This window comes from Sus scrofa, chromosome 1, assembly GCF_054392235.1.
Source record: "Sus scrofa isolate SSC_HxYL_T2T_F1_AM1 chromosome 1, Sscrofa_HxYL_maternal_Yorkshire_Landrace_v2.0, whole genome shotgun sequence".
In the NCBI taxonomy this organism is placed as follows: Eukaryota; Metazoa; Chordata; class Mammalia; order Artiodactyla; family Suidae; genus Sus; species Sus scrofa.
The window spans coordinates 87,411,080-87,436,235 of NC_139383.1; the positions used below are offsets into that span (position 1 = coordinate 87,411,080).

Here is a 25,156-nt window from a genome sequence, read left to right on the forward strand (position 1 = left end):
AGATGTTCATCGTTATGTCTGGTAGTTTTCTGTATTTGAAACAGAATGATAAAAGAAAGCCTCACTTTCTTTCCTCAGTGATGCAAATAGACCATCCACAATAAAGTGAACATTGCAACAAAACAAGTCACACGAATTTTTTTCCCAATACATGTAAAAGTCATGTTCACACTATTGTTTTCTATTAGCTGTACTATAGCATTACATCTTTTTTTAAAAATGATTAATTTAAAGATAATACTATTGGAAAAGTGGCACTGGTAGACTTGCTTGATGCAGGGCTGCCACAAACCTTCAAATTTTGAGAAACACAGTATCCACAAAGCGCAATAAAACAAGGTATGCCTGCATCTCAAACCATGAAACAGCATAGAGGTTCTTGTTTGGAAAAAGCAGGGATGGGTTTAGCAGTTGGGCAAATTGTGGTAAAGAACGAGGGCCTCTAGCGTTTGTAGTCTGCTGGCAGCAGCAGCAGAGTTTCTGTAAGAGCTGAGTGCTCCAGAGAGTAGCAACTGATTAGTATTTGGCAAGTGCCGTTTACACTGACCATGGCTGGGCTTAGTGTAAGTAAACGCTGCTAGGTTAAGGTAGCTTATTCTTGGATAGATGTTTGCTTTGTAGACATGCTCCCATCTATCCAGAATAGTGTTTGGAAAGATTTTTTAAGTTCTTTGAAATCATTTAAAATTTTAAAATGAAGTCATGAAATTATAGCAAAAAACACTACGATTATTTGATTCTTATCTGTGATGATTATTCTTGGGGCAATAACAGGTAAAAATGCCCATAAAACATTTGGGCCAGAAAGATGATGAGGTAGTAGAATAAATGCCTTCAATGTTATCAGCAGTATTTTTAGAGGAATGAGGGCATACGTCAGTAAATCTAGGCAACCTAATTATTTTAACATAGTGTAACTTAGATTTCATTAAGGCATTTATATTTTTAAAGCTGTAAAATCAAGTAATTAAATACTCTCATGTACTAAAATTAAAACAAGATAACAAAATCAGATTCTTTATTTTGTATCATCAGTTTAGTAAAACTTGGTTCTCTTGAAGGTAAACTGAAAAGAAATGGCAAACATGGTTGGTATTGATACATAAAATACACTCTTTTCCTGAATCATATTACTCTTTGAAGCTGATAAAAGATGAACCTAGGTGCTAAATAAAGTTGGCAGGCACCATCTCACTGGGCAGGAACACTTTTGACCCGCCATTCCATATCCAGCTACCATGGGAGATGGGTGCCCCTGTCAGGTGCCCATGATTCCCTCAAAAAAGGAATCCCTGCACTTCTTCCTCAGAGTTGATACTTCCTGTACTCTCTACAACTAGCTTTCTGCTGTTGCGAGAAGTGAAAGGGACCCTCTGTTCCTTATTTTTGTGTACCCTACAATATTTTGAACATATGTAGCACTCAGAAATCTCTGTTTTTGTTAAAATCATAGAAGGCACCTAAGTTCATTGTTTAATTAGAGCTACGACCTTATTCTGAATTTTTTGGAGATAGTTAAATAAAGTTAACACTAGAAACTTTAAAGAAAATGTTCAGAAGATGGGAGTTAAAAATTAGGAAATATTTTTAGTTCATTTTGTATGTACCATTCTGTTATTACTTTTTTTTTTATGATCTTTCTTTACATTTTCATAAAACAAACTCTTAAGTATATCTTTCTGTATATCTTTTAAATCCTTTTCCTTCTAGTGACTACTCCAGTGATTATTCTGACTGGACAGCAGATGCAGGAATTAATCTCCAGCCACCAAAGAAAATTCCTAAGCATAAAACAAAGAAAGCAGAAAGCAGTTCAGATGAAGAAGAAGAATCTGAAAAACAGAAACAAAAACAGATTAAAAAGGAAAGAAAAAAAGTAAATGAAGAAAAAGATGGACCAGTATCACCAAAGAAAAAGAAGCCCAAAGAAAGAAAACAAAAGGTTGGTATATACCTAGAGCTGTTTAACTTTTGCTCTATATATGTATAATATATAAATGTTTTCCATGAAAATAAAGCACACATCTTTTTATTTTTTTAATTTGATTGAAGTATAGTTGACTGACAATGTGATAATTTCTGCTATACAACGAAGTGATTCAGTTATTCATGTACACACATCCATTCTCTTTCAGATTCTTTTCCCACATAGATGATCACAGAATACTGGATAGAGTTCTCTGTGCTATACAGCAGGTCCCCATCGGCCAGTCATTCCACATACCTCAGTGTGCATGTGCCAATCCCAAACCCCAGTCCACCACCCACCCCCTTTGATAACCATAAGTTTGTTTTCCAAGTCTGTGAGTCTTTTTTTGTTCTGCAAATAAGTTCCTTTTTTTTAGATGCCACATATAAGTGATATCATATGATGTTTGTCTTTTACTAACTTTACTTAGCATGATCATTTCTAGGTCCATCCATGATGGTGCATATGGCATTATTTCACAAAACACCTTTATTTTAAAAGTGCAATTGTTCAGATGTACTAGCAAGTAGCAGTAGAAAAAACATAGAAGTACAGTAATAAAATACGTTAAGATCTATTTAGTTTATTCAAGTTTTTAAATGTTTAGCCTGTGAGAGTATTTACTTACAGAATTCTAAGTATTGAGCATTTAATCTTATGAGCAGATTTTTCTTGACAGTCCAATGAGATTTATTTAGTTATGTAAAAAGAAAATGCTATAGGTGCTCCCATTGTGGCTCAGGGGTAACGAACCCTGCCGGTATCCATGAGCATGCAGGTTTGATCCTTGGCCTCACTCAGTGGGTTAAGGATCCAGCATTGCTGTGAGCTGTGGTATAGGTCTCAGATGTGGCTCAGATCCTGCATTGCTGTGGCTGTGGTGTAGGCTAGCAGCTACAGCTCCGCTTCGACCCCTAGCCTGGGAACTTCATATGCCATGAGTGTGGCCCTAAAAAGACAAAAATAAATTAGTTTAAAAAAATGCAATTTTTGAAATGCTATAAGACATATAGTTTTGTTAGTCTCTTAATTGTCTTTACCTATCAGCCATCTTATTAACTATTACTGCTGAAAATACTGCTATGATAACAAGCCTTCATTAACTTACAGAGCATGAGAGCTATCATTAGATGGTCCTTAGGTCAGTAGTATTGGTTTGATCACTGTGTCTTTAGTCTGGATAATTTGAGACAGAGAAAGCAAGAGATAAATGTTATGGGAATAAGATCTCTTCACTCTTTAAAAACCAGAGCTGTTTAACTTTTGCTCTAAAGTAAATGTAATACAAAGGACATGTTTTCTGTTCCCCATAATGCTGTAAGTTGGAAGCACATTTGGTTAAACAAATACAAGATTTTAATCTCTGCCATTTTTAGAATTAAATAGAAGTTGCTATTTGTGGAATTAAATATTAGGGAGACTGTTGGGTCTTCAGAGAGCTTTGAAAATTTTTAAGAATACATCTGTCCTTAAGTGTTTATTCTATTCTATCTGTATCAGTTGAGCTCTTATTTGTTTCAGCTTTATAATTATGAATTACTTTAATTTGGATTCCACAGCCTACTATTCTTCTTGTCACCTCCTTTGCTTCTGTCTGGGACATATTTACCAAAAAGAATACCACGCATTAGCTGACAGTGTTTATCTTTTTTCTTGTCAGTGATGATTAATGTAGGCTGATTCATTATTTTACAGAGTAGACAGATTAAAGAAAACTGTTTTAGCCATGTATCTGGCTAATGAGGTATACTTTTTTTTTTTTTTTAAATCTCAAGACAGTTTTGATGAACTTTCGAGGTTTGCAGTGTTATGTGACATAATTGTTTTGTTCCAAGAGTCTAGTTTACTTCACCTAGTCCCCTTTTAGGCGATAATTATCCAAAACCTAATACCTTAGGTTCCTTCATACATGCCACATTTGGATCCAATGTTATTGTTTGTCATATTTTAATTTCACCATTTTGATTGAGGTATTACCACAGGGTCTTTCTGCCACTCAATTTTTGTGGGACAGATATTAAGTAGCATAAGGTTAGGATATTAGAGGCTACTCCCTGTAATTTGGATTTTGTTTACTTGGTTTGTTGTGAGCCTGTCAGTCTAACAGTAGACCCAGTTCTTATTCCTTGGTCATCTTATCTCAAGTAAACACAGTCATACTTCCCTTCTTATACATAGAGTTTTCGAGCTGTAAAATAACTGAGACATCACTAATTAGCTGATATTTATTATATCTGAAAAAAACAGTTTTTTCCATATGATTAATTCTGTTTGAATTAATTAAATAATCTTATTCCCAGAATAAGGCTTTTAATACTTAAAGAATATACATTTTGTAGAAAGATTCCCTTCCCCCTTTTATTTATTTAACGACCTTTGTAGTTATTTTAAAGGGTAGATTGGTAGATGAATGTGTTTATGTTAATATTACTTTATATTTTTCTAAATTCTTAGAGATTGGCTGTAGGAGAACTAGCAGAAAATGGCTTAACATTAGAAGAATGGTTACCTTCAACCTGGATTACAGATACTATTCCTCGAAGATGTCCATTTGTGCCACAGATGGGTGATGAGGTACTTTTAAACTTTAGTATTCTTTGTTTCATTCAAGTAACTTTAAATATTTCTTAATAGCTCTTGAAAGAGAACTCTGGAAAGTTGCAGCAGTTTTACAAAGTATCTCATTCTGCATGTTTTGTAGCTATATATGGAAAAAGGGAAAATTAGGAGAGCTTTAATGATAATCTTTTTTTGAGACTACTGTACAAATTGCAATAGCAAGTTAAATATTTAAGAGAATAGGAGTTTTGTTGGCATTTTAAAAACTAGTATGTATTTTCAATAAGAGGATTTTATTTCCAGCATTCTTTTTCCTAAAGTAAAAAAATTTATGTGGTAGAGGAAAAACAAAGTTTAGCATTTTATTTTTAATTTTATTTCATAAGAGTATTTCATTTAAATAATGTTAATAATTTCTTAGATCTTTGAAAAATCTGTTATCTTAGAATTATAATTTTTAAGAAAATATGATTGGCCATCATTTTGGACTATGTTCTTGTGATTTTGAAATGAAAATATAAGATATTGGACCAAAATTTTCACTCAGAAGTTCATATCTCCTTATTTTATACCTAAATGTTAAGAGGCAGGGTTATCTGGTGTCCAGTAGATTCACAGTAACTGGCTAAGAATTAAAGGCTTTTTTAGCAGAGCACACTAATTCACAATAGACAATGACAGGTGGCAGTTGACAGTGAAAAAAAATAAAACAAAAATGCTTTAATGCAAGAGTAGATAACTCTAAAGTTCCAGGCAGCTGAAGCAGTAATAAAATTAATGAATAGAATGAATGAATCTAGGCTATCAGGTATCCCAGAATGTTACTAAAAACTTAATAGCATTTTTTAACAGGCTCACCTATTTTTTAGTAGTGGGAAGAATACTTGGTGTCAGACTGCTATGTTCATGTACCAGTTCTACCGTATGTAGTCAGGAGTCATTTAAATTTGAATTTATAAAATGCAGATAGGAGTTCCTGTCATGGCTCAGCAGTAACGAACCCAGCTAGTATCCATGATGACACGGGTTCTATCCCTGGCCTCACTCAGTGGGTTAAGGATCTGGCATTGCATTGAGCTGTGGTGTAGGTTGTAGACGCAGCTCAGATCCTGCATTGCTGTGGCTGTGGTGTAGGCTGGTAGCTATATCTCCGATGCAACTCCTGGCCTGGGAACTTCCATATGCCGCAGGTGCGGCCCTAAAAACATAAAAGGTAAATAAATAAAATGAAGGTAAATATATGCCTTGTTCTCTGTATAAGAATAAAATATATGTGAAAATATATTCATTTTAAAATTTTCTGCATATGTACAAACCTCTTGCTACAAAAGTAGGTGAACAATAAACTTAAGCATGACCCCTCATTACACCTTACTTTATTGTGAGACATAAACTTATTTTTACTCTAAAAATTAAATGAAGAAACCAAAAAGCCAAAAAATAACTGCAATTAGACGACTTTGGTTTATGTTTAAGTGTCAGTAGGACAACTGAGGAAAAGATGGAAGAAAATATCAAAATATTAGCATTTCTTTTAATTTAAAGGACATTAACTTCTTTCTACAGTTTTAGCTTTCTACAGTTTTCATCTTGGGTTAAAAGAAACACATTCACATTTTTCAGTTATAACTTTGTTAACTTTTTAGGTTTATTATTTCCGACAAGGACATGAAGCATATGTTGAAATGGCCCGGAAAAATAAAATTTATAGTATCAATCCCAAAAAACAGCCATGGCATAAAATGGAACTACGGGTATGGTGTTTATAACTTACTAGCCCTAAAAGATGCAGTTATAGAGAAAAATTGTATTGAGTGTTACTAAATTTCATTATAAGAAACTATCACAGGGAGTTCCCCAGTGGCCTAGTGGATTAGGAATCCAGTGTTGTCACTGCTGTGATGCAGGTTCAGTCCCTGGCCCAGGAACTTAAGCATGCCACGGGGGCAGTCCAAAAAGCAAAGAAAAGCTGTATTATGAAGATACCTTTTTAAATTGAAACTATCTCAAGGAGTAGATGTTTAATTTTCAAAGAAACATAAGATTGACCAAATTTATATTTTCCTCTAGTTTTATAAGTTGGCTACACAAATGTAGTTATGGTGAGAATTGGACATTAATATCTAAGGCAAACTTCATCTTTGTAAATTTGAAAATGTTTCTAGATTTATTAGCAGTAGTTTAAAATTATTTGCAGATCTTTGGAACTGTATAGGAAAATTCTTATTTCAATGAACTTCCTTTTTCTTTCTTTTCCTGTTTTAATTGAGATAGAACTTGCGTATTAGCATACTATTAAGTGCACAGATCTTAAGGACACAGCTCAATAGATTTACATGTATACAGAGTAATCACCTAGATCAGTATTAAAATGGAAAAAATTTTAAATTATTTATAACAGATTATTTTGTGATTTATTTCATGAAGGTGATTTCTTATTTTCTATATTTTCCTCAGGAACAGGAACTGATGAAGATAGTTGGCATAAAGTATGAAGTGGGATTGCCTACCCTTTGCTGCCTTAAACTTGCTTTTCTAGATCCTGATACTGGTAAACTGACTGGTGGATCATTTACCATGAAGTAAGGACTGTTGAAAGAGGCAATGGTTTTTTAGTATTGTAGATTGTTTTTCAAGATTCAGATAAATTTGAATGTCTTTTTGGTATTTGTAGGTATGTGACCTAATTGATTTGTTTCTGTTTGTAATTAGGTACCATGATATGCCTGATGTTATAGATTTCTTAGTCTTGAGACAACAATTTGACGATGCAAAATATAGGCGGTGGAATATAGGTGGGTAATTTATATGGAAGCCTTAGGTATTTATTTGTTTCAGCTAATAGATGATTTAGTATTTTTTATAATGTAGATATAAAGATAATTAGAGAAATCTTGCCATTTGGAGGAATGTTAATAGCAAAGTAGAATTTTTTTAAGTTTGTTTTTTTTTTTTGAATGAAGATACTTTTAATCTAGTTGATGCTGTAATTCCAAATATTTTCTCTTTTACATTTCATTATTGTATATAAGATTGTTTATAGCTATTCTTTTAACTGTTACATGTATTGAATTAAATTTTTATCCAAAACTATTCATGATAGAATTCAAAGTTGAAGCAAAAGAAGTCTTCAGTTCAAAATATTTAATAATTTGGACTGGAACTATAAAACTAGATTGACATTTTTCTTTTATTGTTAATTCTGTTGAAATTAAAATTAATATTGTAGAAAAGACTCAAAAAAACTAAAAAATTCATAATATTTTTCAGGTATTTGAGGTGCATTAATTTTTTTTTTTTTTTTTTTTTTTTGTCTTTTTGCCATTTCTTGGGCTGTTTCCGTGGCATATGGAGGTTCCCAGGCTAAGGGTCTAATTGGAGCTGTAGCTGCCAGCCTGTGCCAGAGCCACAGCAATGCGGGATCTGAGCCATGTCTGCAACCTACACCACAACTCACGGCAACGCTGGATGCTGGATCATTAACCCACTGAGCAAGGCCAGGGATTGAACCCGCAACCTCATGGTTCCTAGTCGGATTCGTTAACCACTGAGCCACGACGGGAACTCCTAAGGTGCATTAATTTTTGTATACAAATGGGTGTGCTATTCACTAGAGTATTTTGAAAATTTCAGACAGGGCCACTCTGTCATCTTCCAGAAGAGTGTAATACCTGTATGGCATATTGGGACTGAAAAAGCACAGCATTTGATATAGCATTTCATCCTCCCTCCAGTGCCATCAGAAGGCATTAATGTGATTTATCATTTCTTTTTGGTCTTGGTAAATTTAGGAATTTATATGTGTGCTATAAAAATTAAAAATTAGGGAAATGCAGGTCATCAAAATTAGGAACAAGGGAGTTATCAAAAAAAATTTACATCCCATGTACCATTGCTCTGGAAGCTTTGAAAGATGGGTTCCCTCAAAAAAGGAATATACCAAGAAAGAAAAAGACATGGAATCTCTGCAGGAGATAGGAAATCCAGAACAGGAAAGAGCCAAAAGGAATTCCCAACAGAATTCCTGTCAACAGAAGTCACAGCATAGCGTCCATCTAACAAGTCTCTAAAACAACAAGTCCAGAAAACATCCTCCAAGAGTGAAGTGGTGTGTGTGGGGGGGTATGCATTGAGATGTAATACATTGTATTAGGTATCATAAACAGTCTAGAGATGGTTTCAAGTCTAGGTGGTGTGCGTAGGTTGTATGCAAATGAATGTTATTTTATACATGGTAGTTGAGCATCCACAGGTTTTGGGTATCTACAGGAATCCTGAAACCAATCAATCCCCCACACATATTGAGGGGTGCCAATATGTCTTTATAAACTTCTGGAGAAGAATCACCAAGTTCTGTGAAAGCCAAGAAAGAGGAAAGCATGACAAAAAGAGAGGAGTAGTTTACAGTTTTTATATTACACAGAAGGATGCTGAGAAAATAGCTATTTTAGGGTCTTTGAGGAAAGCAGTTTCAGTAATATGACAATAGCTGAATGCTGTTGGGTAAGAAAGATGTGAGGAGTGCTGTCTGGGTTACAAAGATTACTTGGTTTTGTTTCATTTTTATTTGTTTCTGTAGGAAAGGGAAAGTGAGTCTGTAGATGAGTGTCAGTAACTTAAGGGTGATTGAGACAAAGGAAGGCAGGTTGGATTTTTGTGTTTGTTTTGTTTTTAGGCTGGAATCTTAATTGTTGGTTGGAGAAACTTGCCTACGGAAAGTAAGGAATTAAAGATAGATTATAAATATTTGTTGAGAAAAATTATCTAACTGTATTTTTATTTGAATGAAAAATTTGTGCATATTCCTAATGATGAATTTAAAATGCTAGATTGGTAAAAATGTTTGAGTGAATTTTTCCTTGCCCTAATAAAATGTAAAAAATGGTACTGAAAAGTGATAAGTCACACTGCAGGTGTGCTTATTAAATAATTTTTTCCCTGATTTTATTTATTTACTTCTTTATTTTGGACTGTATAAGTCATTTTTCATGTCTCCTAAAATCATATAGGCAGTTTAAGTATCTTAAAGGTATACTTTGGGGAAAAGGAGTAACAGCAGCAGCAGTTCATTTCAGAGTTAATGAGGTGGCTTTTATTCTTGCCCAGGTGACCGATTCAGATCAGTTATAGATGATGCCTGGTGGTTTGGAACAATTGAAAGCCAGGAACCTCTTCAGCCTGAGTACCCTGATAGTTTGTTTCAGTGTTACAATGTTTGGTAAGGAACTACTGTATTTTGGTACAGTCTGACTTGCTTTGAATGTTTTCCCCTTCTGTTAATAAAATGATAAAGATAACTACCTTTAAAGACTAAACTAATTATTTTACAATGTGATTTTATTAAAATTACAATATAATGTTTAGATTTTTTTAATGTAAAGATTTTCCTTCCTTTAAGCTGGGACAATGGAGATACAGAAAAGATGAGTCCTTGGGATATGGAGCTTATTCCTAATAATGGTAAGTGTATGTTGGGCTTTTTGTGTCTGTATTATGGATTTAATTGCTTAAATAAAAAGTCAATTGGCTAACTTGCAACTACAAAGAGTTCTTAATGAAGGCCATGTAGAAAATATTCATTCCGCAAATACTTACTACACATCTGTTATGGGTGAAGGAGGCATAACAGCAAACAAGATGGACATAATCCTTGACCACTTGGAATTTATAGTTTAACAGGGAAGATTGAAATTAATTACAGCAAAATATGGTACCGTTTGGCTAATCATATATTCACTCTAGAAGATGAGCACTTGGGAGTAAAGATATTTTTGTAACTCCAGCAGAATACTTAGCGTACAACTTAATACTCAGAGTTCAGGCTTTTGAGTGAGACATAGATTCATGTCCTAGCTCTGCTGTGTTTTGTCTCTGCTATCTTGGCAAGTTCATCTCCAGCCTCCAGATTCTTAGGATTCACCCTTTGAAATTATATAAACTAATATTCCTTACAGGGCTGCTATGAGGATTAAATTATATCATATGTGTAAAGTGCTTATTATAGAGCCTGACACACATGTAAGGGCTCAGTGAGTAGGTAATTATAATTAATAACAACTGCTATATGGCCTGACACATTACCTTAGGATTTGGGAGTTAGCCTTAGGCAGCAAGTATGACATCTGAAACTGAAAAAAGACTTCTAATGTGGCTGAAGCCTCAAGATTGCATTTTCTATTTTGTTGCCCAGTTTTGTTTCAGTTTAAAAAAATACAGTATACAATTGTATATGCCTAAAAAGGTTTAAAAGGATATATTCCAGATTATTAATAATGATTACTTATAAAGGGTGGGGATATAAGCACTTCCACAGACTGTCTTTTAAATTATTCTCTATTTGATTTTTTAATAGTACGTTACTTTTATTATCAAATAAAAATAAAGAATTTGAAAAACAAAAAGGAAAAAATTTGACTTGTAACATAGTAGAAATAATGATTTATAAATGCAGTTACTTTCTAGTTATTGTATTCTAAAAAGTCAAAGAAAAGATAATGTGGGAAAAGTAAAACCAGTCTGGTAAATCTTAGAAATGAGAAAATGGTCATGCTGATGTTCCAAAACTAGTCCTTTCTAGAAATTATCACTGTGAAATACCAATACCAATAGTGTGTTTTTGCATCTCATTGCTAAGTTAAGAGCTTTTTAAAACTATAAAATATCTTAACTTGTATTACATGGCTTATCTTCTGGTTTCATTTCTCTCCTTTGTGAGTGAGGTTTGAATTTGAAATCAGATCAGACCTTTGGGAATATGCAAGAAATGAAGCTAATTGGTGTTGTAATGCCTGAGGTAGTTCTTAAAATGAATCAGTGACAGTAATACTTCTTATTTCCTACATAAATATATTGCTCTGTGTTGGAGGGGTGATTTTTGTTGTTCTATTTGGATACACATATATATGCATTCATAGAGTTTAGTTATATTTTGGGAAAGGAAGAATTTTGTAAACAAATAGCATATTTCCAAATTTTTCTCATATGAATTCTAGTTCAAAGAAAAAGTTGTTTGGCAGACTTGTAGATTTTTTTTTTTTTTTTTTTTTTTTTTGTCTTTTTGCCATTTCTTAGGCCGTTCCTATGGCATATGAAGGTTCCCAGGCTAGGGGTCTAATTGGAGCTGCAGCTGCCAGCCTACACCACAGCAGCGTGGGATCCAAGCCGCGTCTGTAACCTACACCACAGCCCATGGCAAAACTGGATCCTTAACCTGCTGAGCAAGGCCAGGGATCGAACCTGCAACCTCATGGTTCCTAGTCGGATTCGTTAACCACTGAGCCACGACAGGAACTCTGGCAGACTTGTAGATTTTATGTCACCACCATCCCCTAATAATTCTCTTAAAGGTTCTGTTAAAAATTCAGGCATGCAGAAAGCATACCTTCGACATTTAAGAGCAAAAAACATATGAATCATCTGTCACTATTCATAATTATTCTCTGTTCCTACATTAAAAAAATAAAATAAAAAACTGAGGCTTTGATTGAAGTATTTCTGAGAAAATACCACTTTAGTTGAGGTTCACCTGGTATATTTTATTGAAGTTAATGTGGAGATTATGAAATGACTAGAAAACTTTAAAATTTGCATCATTTAATAGGACTACTTTCTCCTTCACCTGTAGCTGATAATAGAACAAGTTGTCAGGTATAATTTGGGGGAAGTAGTTATGTACTCATGTATTTACGAAGTAAATGTTTTAAAGAATAAATTTTACTGACCTTGAAACATACTTCCCTTTAATGAAAATAAAGAATATACTTAACCAAATCTTTACAAAATTATACTTTAATTTTATGTCAGTATCAACTCTGTTATTTATTTATTTGTTTATTTATTTTTGTCTTTTGTCTTTTTAGGGCCCCACCTGTGGCATATGGAGGTTCCCGGGCTGTGGGTCGAATCGGAACTGCAACTGCCAGCCTATGCCACAGCCACAGCAACGTGGGATCTGAGCCATGTCTGTGACCTACGCCACAGCTCAGGGTAACGCTGGATCCTTAACCCACCGAGCAAGGCCAGGGATCAAACCTGCAACCTCATCATTCCTAATCGGATTCGCTTCTGCTGTGCCACAATGGGAACTTCTCAACTCTAAGTTCTAAAGGTAACTTGAATATTAGTAAATTGCACATATTTTCTCTAAATCTGCTTTTCTTACTTTGTATTTCAGCTGTATTTCCTGAGGAACTAGGTACCAGTGTTCCTTTAACTGATGTTGAATGCCGATCATTGATCTATAAGCCTCTTGATGGAGAATGGGGTTCCAATCCCAGGGATGAAGAATGTGAAAGAATTGTTACAGGAATAAACCAGTTGATGACACTAGGTAAATATAGTAACACATGAATATAGATAGAAAAAATTTGCCAGAAAGCAGAGGAAAAGGGGAAGAGTACTACTATTCAAGCAGTTTTTTTCTACAGTATCATAAGTCTAATATTTTTAAGTGGAATTTTGTTTTAATGAGATGTTACATGGAACTCAAATATCTAAAATAGTTATAAATGGGATTGCTATAGTTGAATTTCAGAATGAGGGGCCCCAGAAATGCCAGGGATATGGTTGAAAAATCTAGATCCTTCAGAACCTATTTTAAGAATCCTTGACATATATTCAAGTTGACATGATGTGAATTGGTGGAGGAGGGCTGATAGCTGAATTGTAATTATATGGGTAGCTATTACCAGTTTTCCTCTGAAGTTGATGTACATATACACAATGGAGTATTTGTAAAGGGGAAGGAGAGGGAACTGCTTTGCTTCATTTAAAAAAAGGAAAAAAGAACAGTGGCCACAACACTTGATTATCTGAACTGTGAGCACCTAAAGTATCTCTAAACTAGTGTGTTGGTTTTACTAACTTACTCTTTCAGTAAGTAATCAGCTTCAAAGAGTCTATGGGAGAAATTAACATCAAGACATTGGAACCACATATTAGATGATATTTTCATCTGAAGTCTTTTATGAGATGGCAACACTTTATAAATTACAGTCTCAAATACTGTCTTAAATAATTTTAGTAATTTTTATGTCAAAACAGTTACTGGACTGCCTGTTGTGACTCAGCTGGTTACACACTCCACTGCTGTCCATGAGGATGCAGGTTGGATCCATGGCCTTGATTAGTGGGTTAAGGATCTGGCATTGCTGTGGCTGTGGCATAGGCCAGCAGCTGCAGCTCCAGTTCACTGCCTAGCCTGGGAACTTCCATATGCCACAGGGTCAGCCCTAAAAAGCAAAAAAAAAAAAGAAAAGAAAAGAAAAAAAAAAATAGTTGCTGTCAAACACATAACAGTAGATTCAGGAATGACCAAATTTTAATTATAGTAATATATATGAATGTTCTTTAATAGGTCAGATTTATATATTACCTTTTATCTCTTTTCTTCTAAGAACTCTATAACAAATACTCCTAGAATTTTGCAGCATAAATGTAGACAAAAAGTGAGGCTCTGTGTTAGCTAAACTGTATGTATTTTCTATCAAAAGACAATGCTAGACCAGTGGTTGTGTGGATTAATACTTAAGGCTTAATTCAAGCAGAATTGTAATACAAAAATAAATTTGTAAACTTAATTTGCTTATCTTAGATATTGCTTCAGCATTCGTGGCCCCTGTGGATCTGCAAGCCTATCCCATGTATTGCACTGTCGTGGCCTATCCAACGGATTTAAGTACAATTAAACAGAGACTGGAAAACAGGTTTTACAGGTTAGAACACTTTGCTGCATAACTAATACCAAAAGAAAGCTAAAGGTTCTTTTCACCGTTTTACTGATCTTCTGTAGCAGTGCTTCTCAAACTTTAACATGCATTCAAATTACCTTGGAGATCTCATTAAAAATGCAGAATCTGACAGGGAGAGGGAAGGAGTGGGATAGACTGGGAGTCTGGGGGTAACAGATGCAGACTATTGCCTTTAGAATGGATAAGCAATGAGATCCTGCCGTATAGCCCAGGGAACTATATCTAGTCACTTGTGAGGGAACATGATGGAAGATAATATGAGAAAAAGAATGTGTGTGTGTAAATATGTCACTTTAAGCAGAAATTGACAGAACATTGTAAATCAACTGTAATAAAATTTTTTTAATAAAATGCATATTCTAGTTTAGTAGGTTTAGAGTAGGACCTGAGATTCTGCATTTCAAACAAGTTCCAGTCTTGAAATGTGCTGCTCATCTGTAGACCACACTTACAGTATGACTCCTAGATACAAATATGAATTGATGATCACTGTCTTCATGTTGTATTTCAGACAGCAATCCAGTGTATTTCATTTTCCCCCAAGCATCATATTGAAATATTTGTTGATGGGTTTTTCATAGAGTAATATAAAAATTGTATATTTTCTTATTTATTTAGCGCATGAATACTTCTAAAATATGAAATTGGGAAAATTTAAGATACTTTTCATAATTGTAGGTTAGCTTGAAATAAAACTAGAATTTAAAAAAGATGTCACTTCACTTAATTTGCATCTTCTGTTTAACAGTTTTGATAAACATTGAGTTCTAATTTTGGTCACACCTTATAGGTTTATTTGCCTAAAATGTCTTATCAAAAAGTGAGATTAGGAGTTCCCTGGTGGCTCAGTGGGTAAAGGATATAGCATTGTCACTCCTGTGTCTCTGGTCATTGCTGTGGTGCTGGTTCAATCCCTGGCCTGGGAACTTTCACACGCCACAGGCGTGGCCCCCTCAAAAAAGTGAGATTAAGTCTGTTGTTTTCACGTAGCAAAATCGTACTTTGTTTTCACATTTTTTTGAGTTTTGCTTAGCAAGCCTGCAAGTGTTTTAAATAATACTGTATTAAAATCTTGTTTTTGTGACCAGTTTTATGTTACTGGAGTTCTTTATACTATTATTTATTTAACTTAGGGAAATTTTTCATCATATTTTGTATTCATACTTTTCAATGTAAAGTGTGCCTTTAGTTCTTTTTTATTACTTCAATTATAATTCTAATTTGGTACTGTATGTACCTGGCACTGAAAGCACCATTCGTTATTCCTTACTAAAGTAGGGTTTCTCAACAAAAGCGTTACTAACATCGAGGACTGGAAAATCGTGCATTGTGAAAGGCTGTCCTGTGCCCCTCCTCTTCAAGTGCCTAGAGCAGCCTCTAGTTGTAAAAACCAGGTGTCTCCAGACATTGCCAGATGTCTCAGGCTGGGCAGAATCAGTTGACTGAGAACCATTGGGAATAAAGAAAACTAAGATATGAGACTTCAGGTTCTGAAGGTTTTTCTGATCTTATTGGGTATTTCTGCCGCTGCTTTGTTATTAGTATTTGTCAGAAGCGTTGAGGTGCAAAGGAAATCATCTGTGAAATGTACCTCCCCAGCCATCTTCCCCTTGAAGCACACTTAAATGAATCTTTTTCTACATCACATGTTAAAAGGTCAGAGCAAAACAAAGAATAAATTCTTAACTATATCCTTTTTCCTTAGATCCCTAAATTGTTAAACCTTAGGAGTTAAACCTAGTGCTTTAGAGATGGAAAAAGTCATGGAAGTATAAGAGTGAGAAAATTTTCTACATGCTAGTTGTTGGACTACATCTAGAAAGATAAACTTCTAGCATCTCCTGCAGTTGTTAGAAATATACTATCACAAATAAATTCTCCTCAACATGATAATTGCTAAGATGTATTATATTTCAATATACATTACGGCTTAATAAAGCTTTTCGGCATTAGCCTAGCTGAGTAACCAGTATAGGAAAAAATCTTCTGGAACACAGTTCTTACTTAAATTAGAAATGGCCTGTTTTCAACCAGCTAATGGAATTGTAGACCCGAGTTATGTTCTTATTTCATGATAATAATGCCTTTATGTGCTATTTCACTGTTGCAAGCTTTTTTTTGCTTCTTCGCTCATTGGCTTTAGACTTCTTACAGTTTATAGTTTTCTTCTCTTAAACTTTCTGGTTTAGTCTTTTTCTTCTTTTTAGGGCCTCACCCATGGCATATGGAAGTTCCCTGGCTGTGGTCAAATTGGAGCTGCAAGCTGCAAGCTGCCAGCTTATGCCATAGCCACAACAATGCCAGATCTATGCCAAGTCTGTGAACTATACTGCAGCTCAAGGCAACGCTGGATCCCTAACCCACTGAGCGGGGCCAGGGATGGAACCCACATCTTAATGGATACTAGTCGGGTTTGTTACCACTGAGCCGCAATGGAAACTCCTAGTTTCAGTCTTTTTTTGAACCCCTAATGCCTTATTTTATTCTTATTCTTACTTAATTTCTATAAAGTACTCTGAAAACAGGCTGTGATTCTATTATTAGAACCTATTGTAAGAGCTTTATAGGAGTTCCTGCTGTTGTGCAGTGGGTTAAGGATCCAATCTGGCATTTCCACATCTGTGACTCAAATTTGATCCCTGGCCTGGGAACTTAAATATGCCATGGGTGCAACAAAAAAACCGTAAAAATAAAAACCACATACTAAGAAATTTCTTTTTAAAATGAGCCTTATAAATGCTATTTGAAATGCACAGAAGCTTTTTGAATGCTTCTTTGTCCACAGGTTTATATAATATGTTTTTAATTCCATATGATTGTTTTCTGTTCACACATCAGTAAGGTTTTCTGAATATTTTCTTCCTTGTTTTAAGTGGGACCACATATTAGATGATATTCTAAAAATTGTCTTGAGTTTTCTTTTGTTATAGATATAAAATATTAAAACATCAAAATTTTAGTACAGTTAACTCTTGAACAACATGGGTTTGAACTGCACAGATCTTCTTATATGCGGATTTTTTTTTTCAATAAATACGTACCTATAGTAGATCTGTGGTTGGTTGAATCCATAAATGCAGAACTGTGGATATCGAGTGCCAACTCCAAAGTTGTACTCAGATTTTAAACTTCAAGGGGGAGTCAGAACCCCTAACTCCCCCATTGTCCAAGGGTCAACTGTATTGTCAATTCTATTTAAAAAAGAAAAAAATTATTTAGTTAAGGTTTTTGTAAACTAACATGTCACCATGTTTTCATATTTTTGTGTGTCATAAGTAGGCCATCAGTTAGCTTTTCACTTTGACATGTCATTAGGTTACCAGTATTAGAATTAGATTGAAATTGCTTATTTCCTATTTAATGTAAAAAGTTGGATATACTTATTACCAAAAATGACACCATGCATGAAAGGAATATGTAAAGCCAAAACTTAAACTTTCACTGTTTCTCTTCTCCTGGTACTCTTCTTACAATTTATCTTCCTTTTAGGAAGGCCCTTTTGATAGTCTAATGTATCAAATCCAGACATTTTCTGTGCAAATACATAATGTTGCTACTTCTTTTTTTTTTCTCCTAAAGATGAGGTTCTGTTTTTCGAAAACAGCTTTTTAAAGTGCGAGTTTTATAACTGATTAAAGACTGCAATTGTGAAAAGTCAGAATGTCTTAGTTTTAAAAATGTTTGCATATGTTTCTAAATATATAGAGGTTAATAAGACTTCTGCATTTTGTTTGTTTAAAGGCGGGTTTCTTCCTTAATGTGGGAAGTTCGATATATAGAGCATAATACGCGAACATTTAATGAGCCTGGAAGCCCTATTGTGAAATCTGCTAAATTTGTGACTGATCTTCTTCTACATTTTATAAAGTGAGTTATTTTTCCACACTTAATTATATTACTGTAATAACTACTGGCAGTATTTTTAAATCAAAAATGTCAAAACATAGAATACAGTCATTTTTAATGCACGTGTCACATGCGGTTCTGAATAAACATAGTCCACTCAAAATAGGAAGCATATAATGTCTTTGTCTAAAGAAATGGCACATTTTATTGGCTGATAATCGAAATAATAGAGACTGTTTTATAATTGTGTCTTGAAGTTAACTTTAGAAAACATGGATCTTTTTCTAAATCCAAGTTTGGATAATTTAATAATAGGCTTTTATTGAATGTGTAATGTCACACCTAAATTAGCCCTTCTTCTAAGTCAAATAATCTTACAAATGGAAGAGATCATTATCTGGAATTTACAATTAAGGGAAATTGAATCTTTTACAGGTTAACATGTTTAATTTTCACAGTAAATGAGTGTCTGCCATTTGATTTGAGAACCTTGCATCTTAACATTATATTGCTCTTGTCAAGTTTATGAACAAGTATTAAATAGGTCAGCAGGAAACTGAATTTAACATTCAAGGTTCTTCTTCAAAGTCAAGTTTACCTCCTCATTCATTAATCCCATACTAAGACAAAAAAATATATATTAATTTGACTACATTATCTGATGTTAACATAGGAAAGAGACAAAAAGCAAGGGACCATTGAAATTATTTTAACATGTGAATAACAACACACATTGTGCCTTAAAAATATTAATTCAACTGTAGATTGACTGCTGCAGCTGACCAAGTAAGAAGTGATGGAGGCTTAATTTATGGAAGTGGAAAAGAGGCAGATGCAGAGAGATTTTGAAGGTAGAATGACAGAACTTGGCCAACTATTGGGTTTATAAGGAGGAGGCAAGGGAAAGAATAATGAGAAACCATGCATTGCTCTGAGAATTTTTTCTTTTAAGTTAAAAAAAAAAAGAGAGGAAAGTGACAGTTATGTTTAGATGTACAGAATTTTAGATAGTAACAGAAATCTCAGGAGAAGAGTCAGACCAAATTATAGGAATCTGGAGTTCATTAACACATATAAATGCAGATATATATATTTTGACATTATGTATATAGACATCCATACATATATACATATGTATATATAATGTCAAGGGAAGATGGCTAAGGACGAAATTTTAGGAAATGCCTACATTTAAGAATAAAAGGGAAATTCCCATTTGGTGCAACAGGTTAAGGATCTGGCATTGCCAAGGCTGTGGCACAGGTTGCAGCTGTGGTACGAGTTCATTCCCTGGCCTGGGAACTTTCAGACGCTGCGAGAATAGCCAAAAAGAAATGGAATGAAAGGAGAATTAGAAGACAGGAGGTATATTAGCTATCCTTTGTAGGCTGAGGAAGGAAGGCATTCTGGGCACAGTAGTGACCTGAGCAAACCCTGGGAGTGGGAATTGGGCGTGGTGGAAAGTGGTAGGCCAGAGTGGAGGCTTCACATAGAGTGGAGGGGCAAGGGCAGGTGTGTGTGCCTAGGGCTCTGGAGTCACCTGATGAAGAAAGCCTTCAGCTTCAAGTTTTGTCTTAATCTGGTTTTAGTAACAGATTTAAAGGGAAAGAAAAATCTCGTGACTCCAATCTTACATACTAACATTTCCTTGTTATTTAGGGATCAGACTTGTTATAACATAATTCCGCTCTACAATTCAATGAAGAAGAAAGTTTTGTCTGACTCTGAGGTATTTAATATTTCATTACCATTACTACATTGGTTAAAGAAATTTACATATAAGAGTTTTCAGATAAATAAATGCCGTTATGAAAATTATTTCTGCCTTATGCTATAGTTAACTTTAAAAAATGATTCCAGTTTGTGTTATAGTTACATTTTTTTAAAGCAGCGGGTGGAGGGAGACTTCTCAGAGTCAATAAAGTATTCCAGCATCATGAATATTATAGGTTTTCCAAAGTGTAAAGGAGATAGTTGGTATGAAACAATTATAGATTATAGTGAAACCTAGAATAGAATACTTTATGAATCTGATGTATTCTTGCTTCAAAGGAAGAAGAGAAAGAAGATGCTGATGTACCAGGAACTTCTACCCGGAAAAGGAAGGTAGTAAGTTTTTTGTTTTAACAGAAGTACTTTAGATGAATTAAAATGTATTGAGCATTTTTTTACTCTTAGTATTTTTAAAGACAGATTAAGTCTTACTTCCCAGTTTCTATCACTAAAATGCGTGGTTTTAAGAACTAGGCAATTGATGTTTCCTTTTATTAGAATTACTGTGTATTATCTAGTAATCAAATACTAAAAATAAAAATTTTATCATATGTGATATTTTATTAATATATTTGAACATTTTTATTTTAGGACCATCAGCCTAGAAGAAGATTGCGTAACAGAGCTCAGTCTTATGATATTCAAGCGTGGAAGAAACAATGTCAAGAATTGTTAAATCTCATATTTCAGTGTGAAGATTCTGAGCCTTTCCGCCAGCCAGTAGATCTTCTTGAATATCCAGTAAGATATACCTGTGTATATATACATACACACATATATATCTTATCCATGACAGTTTTCCATTTATTTTTATGAGTATAGTTTATTTCTTTATTATTTCATGCATGTTCTCATTTGGTTATATGGAGCATCTAAATTGAACTGTGTGGTAAAAACAGAAGTAACCCTAAGACTTCAAAGAACTGGGTTATGATTCCAGCTCTGCCTCCTACCAGTTGTGCAGTTTTGTGCAAGTAGTTTTTTTTTTCATATCTGAATATATTTTTAATATTTTTTCTCCATTATAATTCCATGAATTTATTATGGAAATTATTTAGGAAACAAGAATAATAATACCTAATCTAAACTTGCTTATAGAATTCCTTACAGACATGGAATGAGAATATTACTAGTTATTATTAAACATTACAATACTTTTAAAATTGCACTATATATACATTTAAAGTGGCTTTATTATATATTTAGATGATGCCAATTTATGACCTCTGAAATTCATGTTAAAAAGTTTGACTAAACATGTTACAGGTTTTTATTTTTGCATGCAGTCTTAGCAATCTAAATCTAACTTAAAGTGTTTTTAATTCCTTTTTTCAGTTATTAAAGGTTGTATAATTCAGGGAGTTCCCATTGTGGCTCAGTGGCTTATGAACCCAACTAGTATCCATGAAGACATGGGTTCAATCCCTGGCCTCACTCAGTGGGTTGAGGATCCATTGTTGCCATGAGTTGTGGGATAGGTCACAGACACAGTTTGGATTCCATGTTGCTGTGGCTGTGGTGTAGGGAGGCAGCTGCAGCTCTGATTCAACCCCTAGCCTGGGAACATTATATGCCGTGGGTGTGGCCCTGAAAAGCCAAAAGGGCAGGGGGTTATATAATTCAGATAACATTCTTAGTTTCAAATTAAAATTAAATCTTTTATAAGAGACCATGATCTGGATGTGACATCATCATTCTTCATTATCTTTTTGTTGTTGTTGTTTTGTCTTCTTAGGGCTGCACCCATGGCATATGGAAGTTCCCAGGCTAGGGCTGAATTGGAGCTGTAGCCTGCCAGCCTACACTACAGCCACAGCAACTCCAGATCCGAGCCTACACCACAGCTCATGGCAACACTGGATCCTTAACCCACTGAGCGAGGCCAGGGATCAAACCCACATCCTCCCATGGATTCTAGTTGGGTTCCTTTCCATTTAGCTACAGTGGGAACTCCCATTATCTTTTTTTATGTATGTGTTCTAACTTGCAATGTTGAAAATAGAGAAATTTCATCAGTAGATAAATATCATAAAATGACTTTTTTGTCATTGGGAAGAAGCAATATTTGAGCAGTTAATGGTGGGAATTTTCTAGGGTTGATAAACATTTGACAAAACATAACTTCTTAGCAGGATATAAGAAAAAAAAAGTCTTTACCTACAATAATAGCAAAGAGTCAAAGCTGTAGGGACAAAGGAAAAAGTTAAAGCAACCATACAGAAAATAAGGAAGAGACCTGAGACTAAATATAGTATATTAACTGACTCATTTTATTGATGTTGAACTCAGGTTCAAATTAAGAAGCTCTTTGTTTATTGACAAAAAGCAAAAGCCTATATCTCCTGTATCTGGTGCATCGTAAGTGTATGTAATATTCTTAAAGAATAAACGCTACATAAGAATGCAGTCTCTCTTGTATTCAAAATAATGAGAATGAATTTTAGAACCCCTTCCTTCCACCAGCTAAAAATGTTCACATAGAAAAAGGAGCAGAAACAAGAAAAAAAACCTTAATTTGACGTTTTGTCTCTGTGGTACTTGTTGATGGAAGTGCGAAGACTTAGGGCTATTTACTGTTAACTTATTACTGTCATTAAAAAAAAAAGAGAGAGAAAACTGGTTAATCGGCCTTTTATACTTCAGAATTAAGTATTTTAAGTTAACTTTCAGTCTTATTCTAGCAGATGAGTTCAGACAGATCATGCTCTTCATGCTTTAGCCTTTGTATTAAAATACATTTTGCATGTTACATATTCAAAGCAAGATTTTAAAAAGTTAACTTCTTTGATGAAATTAACATGCTACATATTCTACACCACCTATTTAAGAGCTATATTGAGTAGCTCCTGTATACTGTACTGAGTAATGGAAACCCATGCATGAACCAAGAAAAATGAGGTGTTTATAATAAACTTGCCATTTTAACCTAAATTCTGCAAAAATTTGTATATCATTTTAATAACATTTTCCCCAAATCTGCAAAGTTTATAAAAATCAATGTGTCATGATATTCATTATCCATGTAATTGTAGGCTCTGTCCAAGTGGCTAGTTGCTCATAACAGCAGGAGAGAGAGGTTGGGCTACAGGGGAAGCACAAGGTTTTAGTCTGATTGTGGAAGACAGGAGCAAAGAAAGTTTAAGTCAAAGCCTCATGTGAGGTTTGCATGAGAAAAACAGGGCATGACATAGTAAGCAGTTTATGATTAACTTGTTTGAATAACTCCAGTGGGCTTTGGGGCTTAGGAGTGGTCTCTAGTTTTCTGATAACCTGACTCTGGGGTGATTTGGGGCAAAAGAAATACTGGGTTGAGGGCTGCTTAAGGATATGCTTGGTTTGCATATGAAAGATGTGCTCATAGCACCACCTTTGCTATCTCTAAGAGTTTCTTAGGCCTTAGAAGGGTCTGTATAGCCATCAAAATGCCGGAGTATCAAGAATATGGAAAATAAGAAAATATAATTAATATAATTCGCCCTGTGATGAATGGATGCCAAATAGATATATAATCTAAGAAAACAAAATACCATTAATGACTTTTTTAAAAAATCATACTTAATCGTGCATGCTTTTCCCCTTAAGATGAGAATGAAGCAAAGATGACCATCCTCATCACTACTATTCCACATAGTATTGCAAATTCTAGCCGCTGCAATAAGGCAAGAGAAGGAAATAAAAGGTATTGCAGATTGTTAAGGAAGAAATAAAATTGTCCCTATTTGTAAAAGGCAAAAATACTGTTTGCTTTATGGTCAGACATACTTATGATAATTTAAACTCGATGGTACAAAGTCAAATTATTATATTTGGGTAGAAAAATACAGTTACATGTTCTGGGGCTATGGAAAAGGTATAGGGTTACTTGTTTCCTATTAAAGATATATTATTTGGGATTTCCCATTGTGGCTCAGCAGAAACGACCCTGACTAGTATCTGTGAGGATACGAGTTTGATCCCTGGCCTTGCTCAGTGAGTTAAGGATCCAGCATTGTCAGGAGCTGTGGTGTAGGTCACAGATGTAGCTCGGGTCTGGCATTTCTATGGCTGTGGTGTAGGCTGGCAGCAGCAGCTCAAGTTCTACTCCTAGCCTGGGAACTTCCATGTATACTGCAGATTCGGCCCTAAAAAGCAAAAAAAAAAAAAAAAAAACGTATTCAGATAATTTTATACTATTCCGTTCTATTCTATTGCTTTTTTCTCATTTCATTTGTTTTTATTGCTTCTAGTGTTGCTTTATTTTATATACAGTTGACTAGGTAGAGACTTTGATTGCACCTCTCCTCTATGGAATGAAATGACATGTGTAGGCTTGTGACAGATACATTCATCAATTACTGAAAAGTTCCCAGTTGTAGTCACTGTAGTACTAAAATTGAGGTTAGAACTCAAGCCTTCACATAAATGGGATGCAAGCAGATTTTCATTGTTTTTAACTCCTAATTTTGAAATTAAATTGTGTTTCAGTGAATCAGCAGCCTTTAGAATTTATGGGTAGTAAAAATTGGGGGTTTTTTACATCAAAGTTGTAGAGCTGAGTTTTTTCAGTATTCTTTTAATCACCTTTTTCCAGCACAACTTTACCCTTTACCTCTTTCTGAAAGAAAAAAGCAGAACTTACAGGTTCTTGAATGAGAAAAATCCTATATTATTGTAGTAAAAGGTAGAGGATATGAAAAAAAAATTACTAGGGGGGAAAAAAGGGAACCTTGATGACGGAAACAAGGAATGGTTATTTAATAGTTTTAGGACTTGCAGTCATCACAGAAGTTGAATGTGAATCCCTGTTAGGAGAAGTAATGCTTTGTGGTAGTAATGAAAATAATAATATGACCTGTTTTCCCTCTCTTAGGATTACAGAGACATCATCGACACGCCAATGGATTTTGCTACCGTTAGAGAGACGTTAGAGGCTGGGAATTATGAGTCACCCATGGAGTTATGTAAAGATGTCAGGCTTATTTTTAGTAATTCCAAAGCATATACACCAAGCAAAAGATCAAGGGTATATAATTAAATTACTTTCTTTATGTTTAAATGAAATGAAATTAGTAGAAAAGTATGTTGAGTAACTAATTACTGCTTTTGGGTTAAGTTAGAGCAAAATTGACTATTTATTAGGTTCTTATTGGTATTCTAGTAGAAAAAAGAATTCACGTCTTTCTACTTGATTCCCTTCTGTGAAAAAACTCTCGTGTCACTTATATTTAGGAATGGTTCCTTTTCTTGAAGTAGTTTATTTGCATAGGTCACGTACATATTG

At 34.4% G+C, this 25,156-nt stretch overlaps 1 protein-coding gene across 7 annotated transcripts in view; it reads left to right on the forward strand.

Annotated features, from left to right (window-relative positions):
* PHIP (pleckstrin homology domain interacting protein) overlaps positions 1-25,156 on the forward strand; it is a 130,528-nt gene that overhangs the window by 94,050 nt on the left and 11,322 nt on the right. For 6 of the 7 annotated variants that reach the window (XM_021092177.2, XM_021092190.2, XM_021092205.2 and 3 more), the window contains 14 exons: positions 1,711-1,942; positions 4,424-4,543; positions 6,175-6,282; positions 6,986-7,110; positions 7,241-7,323; positions 9,635-9,746; positions 9,927-9,988; positions 12,702-12,857; positions 14,121-14,241; positions 18,019-18,144; positions 19,783-19,852; positions 20,176-20,229; positions 20,488-20,637; positions 24,746-24,898. In XM_021092177.2, the coding sequence (XP_020947836.1) occupies positions 1,711-1,942; positions 4,424-4,543; positions 6,175-6,282; positions 6,986-7,110; positions 7,241-7,323; positions 9,635-9,746; positions 9,927-9,988; positions 12,702-12,857; positions 14,121-14,241; positions 18,019-18,144; positions 19,783-19,852; positions 20,176-20,229; positions 20,488-20,637; positions 24,746-24,898 (1,672 nt within the window). Of the gene's footprint in view, positions 1-1,710; positions 1,943-4,423; positions 4,544-6,174; positions 6,283-6,985; positions 7,111-7,240; positions 7,324-9,634; positions 9,747-9,926; positions 9,989-12,387; positions 12,858-14,120; positions 14,242-18,018; positions 18,145-19,782; positions 19,853-20,175; positions 20,230-20,487; positions 20,638-24,745; positions 24,899-25,156 lie in introns of all 7 variants that reach the window. The other variant, XR_014807727.1, reaches the window with a different exon arrangement.